This window comes from Centruroides sculpturatus, unplaced genomic scaffold (genome assembly GCF_000671375.1).
Source record: "Centruroides sculpturatus isolate CEXI.00-Female unplaced genomic scaffold, Cexi_2.0 scaffold590, whole genome shotgun sequence".
Lineage (NCBI taxonomy): Eukaryota > Metazoa > Arthropoda > Arachnida > Scorpiones > Buthidae > Centruroides > Centruroides sculpturatus.
Window position 1 is genome coordinate 440,633 of NW_019384761.1, and position 6,485 is coordinate 447,117.

Sequence of the window (6,485 nt, forward strand, 5' to 3'; positions counted from 1 at the left end):
TGATAAGTTTGAGATGCATGATAAGTCTGAGATGCTGTTTGAGATATACACAAAGGAAGATCAGGTCTTGCACAACAAGTCTTTCTTCTACTATTGTATTGAAACAGTTTACAATCTTGCCACAGAAGTCTATCAAACAATCTACATATTAGACAGGAGTTAGCAGAACAAGCATACAATGCATTCTTAAAATAGCAAAATGGAAAGTTTTTATCCCAAGATTATTACATGAGCTGAATGAAGACAATTCTGATTGAAGGGTACAGTATTGTGAGTGGTTCTAAAACATGGTATGAGAGGATCCTCCATACCCCATTTTAAAACTATTTCACACAGTTTAAATCGGGGGTTGCCAAACTATGAGCTGACCTTGCTGGCTGGATCTGGTCTGTGGAGTCAGCTCATCTGGCCCTCTGCAACACTGTACCACAAATGAGCTAAAATATAATTATTTATGTAGAAATATCATAGATTGTAGATAAATTTATTTTAATTTTTCAGCATAGTAATTGTAAGTAAAAATACCAGAAGTGGCCCAATTAGATTTTTGCATCTGACAGTAATATAATTTTTAGGAAAGCCAGTGAAATAAAAAATTTGTCAATTTTTTGCATCTTTGGATATCAGAGCACTTTTTGTGCAAGTACCTGCAATGAAGTTTCTAACAAAAGCAATTACCAGCTTGCTGTAACGATTGTGTTTGTGTATTGGTAAATAAATATTGGTTGTCCTAATTTTGTGTAATCAGTGTACTGTATTGAACAAAATAGTTATGGAGCCTGTGCTTGTTATTATCTCAGTTATATGGCCCACTGTGAATAAAGTTTGGTGACTCCTGGTTTAAATTAAGCAAAATAATTGTGTGTGTTGGGATCCATAAAATCCACATATTCATGTGGAAAAAAGTTGATTTATTGGGTCTCAATGTCTAATGTGGACTGTCATTAAGGAGACTAATTGGGCCATTCTTTTTTGAAGGTACTAGTAATGGTCTTCAAAAAAGAATGGTAAACATCCATTTTACCTGCAATTTACACACTTTTTGGGAATGATCAATTTTACTTCTGACAAAATGGCACCCATAGCACTTCCGCTAAGAGGTGAGAGCTTACCTCAATAGTTATGTCATTTTTTTTATTGTTTAATTAAATGCACTGTATAATTTTTGATTTTTCTGTTCTAAGAATTTTAAAATTAAGTTTGTTTCAAAATTATCCAGTTTTATATATTTTGTTTAATTTATCACTTAATTAATACCCAGCTAGATGCTACTTAATTTCCACAACAATACCTTATCTCACTGAGAAATACTTATTAATTGTAACAAATATTTTCAACCTGTTTTATAGGCCCTCCTCAGGTTTTTTAAAAATCCATGGAATATTGATAACTGTTCTTTTTGAATAGAACAGTTAAGAACACATTTAAAATACAAAATTCTTTGGAATAATGAGTTATTTGAATCCAAAGGATAAATTACAATAATATATATACAATTTAAAATAAGAAAATAATAAAAATTTGTGTGTCATATTAAAATGTTTAAAAATCTTTCAAGAAAGCACTCACCATTTATAACCTTCATAGGAATGAAAAAATAAAGTTAAAAAAGGAGAGCAGGTTGAAGTATACAAAATCCCATATAAAAATGAACACTTGGGTTTGGAGAAAGAATACCTAGGGGTCACAAACAGAAACCTTAATAAACGTCTTAAAGAACACACGTATAACATTGAGAAAGAGCATTATTGTGCAGATTTGTCTAGATTGGTGCAAAGCAAAGGATCAATGGTAGAATGGATGGAAGCTAGCATTATAAAACTGCTACACTCACCAACATTAGTGATGAATTTGGAAAACTGAAATCTATAGAAGTAAGCTTATGGGCATATGTAAACTATAAGGATGCCTTAGTATTACCCACAGTGTGGAAATATATAATTGAAAAAACTTATTGGAGAATAGCGCATAATATCCATATAATCAACAAATGATATTATAAATGTAATTTTCTTTTTCTTCTTTTTATCTTATTATATTTTATTTTAAATTGTGTATATATTACTGTAATTTATTCTTTGGATTAAAATAACTCATTATTTCAAAGAATTTTGTATTTTAAATGTGTTTGTAACTGTTCTATTCAAAAAGAACAGTTATCAATATTCCATGGCTTTTTAAAAAACCTAAGATTGGCCTGTAGAACAGGTTGAAAACATTTGTTAAAATTAATAAATAATTCTCAGTAAGATAAGATGTTTAATTTATCATATAATATATATTTATTGGGCTGCAATTTTTAAATTTCAGTTTAATAACAGGCCCTGATTAACTATACAAACTTCTAATTTGCACTGGAAGTCATGTTATATCAATTCAAAAATTTTTCCTAGAATGGAGTTACATTGATGAACAGCATGACTGTTATTGTCAGGAAAAGTATGATGTACAGTGGCAAGACACTACTAATTTGAGATTAAAAGTATATATTTTAAATTAAATAAATTTAAAACATGATTAAAACTTGCAGCCTGGTATTATTACAATGTCACAATAATTTTTGCTCATACGGAAATAATTTTTCTTTTTATATTTTTTAGTAAAAATATAAAATAAAAAATATAAAAAGAAAAATTATTTCCTTAGTTTTTTCATAGCTATATAAGAATATTTTGATTACCTTATACAAACAATAAAAAAATTATATTTCTTTAATAGAAAATATTAAAACAAATGGTTTTAACTTTGATAGATTAAATATTAATATTTGTTTATAAGTGTGCAAAAATTATATTATTTAGTATTCATGATCAACAAATGCTTAGTTTTACTAATGTATATTAAAAACTTTAGTAAAAATCAATATTACTGTATTATTGTTTTATTATTATGAATTAATGAAAATTAACATTTTAAAAAATATTAAGTTTTGTCCTTTATTTTGAGCAGATTGAAATTCACAGATATTGGAAATGAAGTTAAAAAACTTCAGTTAAAGTTAAAAGATGAAAACAGAATTTGTACACTTCAAGAATTTTCTCATTTCCTAGAAAGCTCTTCATCAGATACATTAAGAGATATATTTGATGTCATGGATCAAGTAAGTAATTGATTTATATTATTTTAATAATTATAATATAGCGACATAATTTTTTATTAATATATAAAGCATAAAATTAATCATTTTTGAAAATCTTTATGAAGATTCGGGATAACATTCTTTAAATTTTTAATTTTATATCTTATATTGAAACACTAAAAAATATTATAGTAAAACCTGCAAAAGCTGGAACTTATGGAACTATCTTGTTTTTTCATATCATATAGGTTTTTTTATTGACAGGATTTAGCCTTATCAATTTTTTTCTACTTCTCATCTACAAATGCCTTGAAAATGTTCCTTTTATGAGATTGTGTAAAAAAATAAAAAATTTTTTTATTTACATATATTTATTCAAATTGCATTTATAACAGATGTCTGCACATATTATAAAGATTTCATGTAAGTGTGTATCATAAAAATCTGCACAAATTTCAAAATTATTTAAAATTCATTATTTATTTTAATTTAAGTTTTTTTATATTTGTAACCACCAAAAGGGGGTTTGTAGGCAAATAAACAAATTTGTTATGTCCTTCCAATCCAACATTTCCCAGAGGTCAAAAACCACTTGGAAGACTCACAGATCTTTATTTATTTGCATTTTGGATCAGAGTTACAATCCAAGGTAACTGTGATTGATGTAAGATTGATATAAAATTATTGTAATTGTGATTGGTATAAGGTTATTAAGAAAAAAATCAAAATTGTCAGAGTACACTTATACTGAGGAAGGACTGGTACAAACTATGATCCAAAATGCAAATAAAGATCTGTAAATTAAAATAGTGCTTCGAGCAGTTCTTGACCTCTGGTGTACATCGGATTGGAAGGACATAACAAATTTGTTTATTTGCCTACAAACCTCTTTTTGGTGGTTACAAAAATAAGAAATTGTATTCGGCAAATATTGCTGATATTAGCTTTATTTTTTTTTATGTGGAAGAAGTGATTTACATATATAAGTTAATGATCAGATGAGATAATTTGGGCCATAAGCTACCATAATTTGAACTTTAATCTTAATCCATTCCATTAACTTCTGTAGATGATTAGGTTTAAAGTTGCAAAGTTTGGTCTTGATCCTTTGTGGATCCATCTTTCTATCAGTGTCAGTTACACAAGATGTATCTTTCTATCAGTTACACAAGATGTCATCTTTCTATCAGTCTCAGTTACACAAGATGTATCTTTCTATCAGTTACACAAGATGTCATCTTTCTATCAGTCTCAGTTACACAAGATGTATCTTGTGTATCTGAGACTGATTGAGAAATTTTAGTACCAACTGAAACAAAAAATTTATGAAAATGGTTAGAAAGATGGATCCACAAAGGAGTTGGAGGACAGGATCAAGACCAAACTTTGCAACTTTAAAGCTAATTACCTACAGAAGTTAATGGAATGGATTAAGATTAAATGTATCAAATTCCATATTGGTCCAACTTGGCAACTATGTTATGAGCCTAATAGGCTGTGATCATGTCTGGTCAGATAACAGCCTTGATCAGTAATATTTTTTAGTCAGGGTACTAGCCTCTCATGAATGAATTCATTGCATTACACTTGAGTTTTGGTTTTCTTTATCTTTCCAAATTCTTTCAGAACCTTTATTTTTCTGAAAACTTTTATATAAAGACTATGCAGATGGCTGGATGATCAAGCAGTTAAGATGGCAGCCTATCACTCTAGGGCACCTTGGATTGAATTTGGATGGATCAAAATAACTCCAGAAATTTTCTGGGGTGGTAGATATATTGGATCCCATTCCTCACTACTTAATTGCCCTATTGTGAGCCTAACCAAACCCATAGTAGGCTTTCTAAAAAGACCCTCTTAGTGCCCACTGGAAAGAAAGAATTAAAAAAAAGTGGCTCAGACTTTTATATTAATTGGTTTTCTTTACCATATTCATCAGTGTTTTCTTTAGTTTGTGAGTCCCAAAAATTATATTAAGGTTTATATTGTGACCTTTTGGGTTTACACCTCTTTAGTGTCCTGTCAGGATTGACACCACCGTGTTTATCATAACACGGAAGCCAAGACAGCAATTACTACGTCACACCATCGCGCAAGCAGTCCCGTAAGTGGACAGACGGATTTGTAATGTCAACCGATCGAGAGACAGCATGTGGAAGTGACTTGAACTACAATTAACACTTAACAAGGATTTAATTTAAAATAAATTGGATAAGATACAGAGGTTCTAAAGTTTGGTTGCAGAGAGAGAGAGAGTTCACATAATGAGCACAAGTTGCATAAATACCTGGTGATAAAAGGTGATCTCCCAATGGAGCTCTCGTTGATTGAGAATAGTTCCGATGGTGATTAGTTCCACTATAATATCCACTAGCACAATGTATCCAATGGCACAAGGTATCCAAATGGGCACTGGTCGACGATATTCCTGGAGTAATCGGTGCAGATTTCCTTTGACAGAGGGACAGACGACTGACTTTTTTCGGCTGTCTCTGGCGATATTCATGGATGATATCGGCCATCCAGAAGATCACGAGAAAGTGTCATGCTGCCTTTGAGAAAATGTAATGGGAGACTTTCTCAGGTAGCTACAAACAACAATTGTTATGTAACTCAAACAATATTAATATTAAAATCTAGTTCGAATATAGGAATTTCTGCTACCTCACAATATCATCAATTTCATGTAAAAAATTAAAGCTCAAAATAATGCAAAAGAAAATGAAAGACTGAGAACAATTTTTTTTACATCTAATAAAAAATGATTTATTTTCTGATAAATAGCACTGTGCTGAAGCAGAAATAGTCCACAAATTTCTGCTTTTGTGTCTATAGTTTCCCATATTTGGGTTGCAATAGCCCAATTTCTACCATTCTGTCAATGTCTCACAGGTTTTAGCTTTCAGAGAACATTTGTTAGGTTAATGTAATAATTGTTTTACTTAAAAATATTCAAATTTTCCATCATGGTTTCTGACCTATTCACGTTCTGGCTTTTACAATTTTTACTGCATTTAAAATTATTCTATCGATGAGTAATTATTAGTGATGTAACGAATATTCGGTTACTATTCGGTATTCGGCCTATTTTTCACTATTCGGCCGAATACCGAATACTTAAAAACAGGAGTAATAAATAACAAAAACACAGTAAATTAATCATTTTGGTATTTAGAGTTAATGTTGTAGAGTTAGTGTTGTTTATTTATATTTATTTATAACTTGTAACATGCACAAAATAAAAAAGAAAATAATATTAGTCACACGTATTCACAATTTATAATTACAAAGATCAGCACACGTACACATCTATGGTTGGAGAATCCTCGCACATCTGAAGGTCTGACCCTGCCTATCCTTCTTTTTAAGCGCTCGTCTTTGCTATTCCCTTTCTCTTTCCTCTATC

The 6,485-nt window shown here is 30.1% G+C and overlaps 1 protein-coding gene and 1 long non-coding RNA gene across 3 annotated transcripts in view; one reads left to right on the forward strand and one right to left on the reverse strand.

Annotated features, from left to right (window-relative positions):
- The window catches only part of LOC111628804 (lysophosphatidylcholine acyltransferase-like), a 33,695-nt gene that overhangs the window by 21,250 nt on the left and 5,960 nt on the right, over nt 1-6,485 (forward strand). The window contains exon 9 of the mRNA XM_023372648.1: nt 2,950-3,100. Coding sequence (XP_023228416.1) covers nt 2,950-3,100 — 151 coding nt within the window. The remainder of the gene's footprint in view (nt 1-2,949; nt 3,101-6,485) is intronic.
- Nucleotides 1-6,485, reverse strand: part of LOC111628806 — a 29,304-nt gene that overhangs the window by 17,920 nt on the left and 4,899 nt on the right. For both annotated transcript variants that reach the window (XR_002757229.1, XR_002757228.1), the window contains one exon: nt 5,367-5,667. This is a non-coding gene — a long non-coding RNA (uncharacterized LOC111628806). The remainder of the gene's footprint in view (nt 1-5,366; nt 5,668-6,485) is intronic.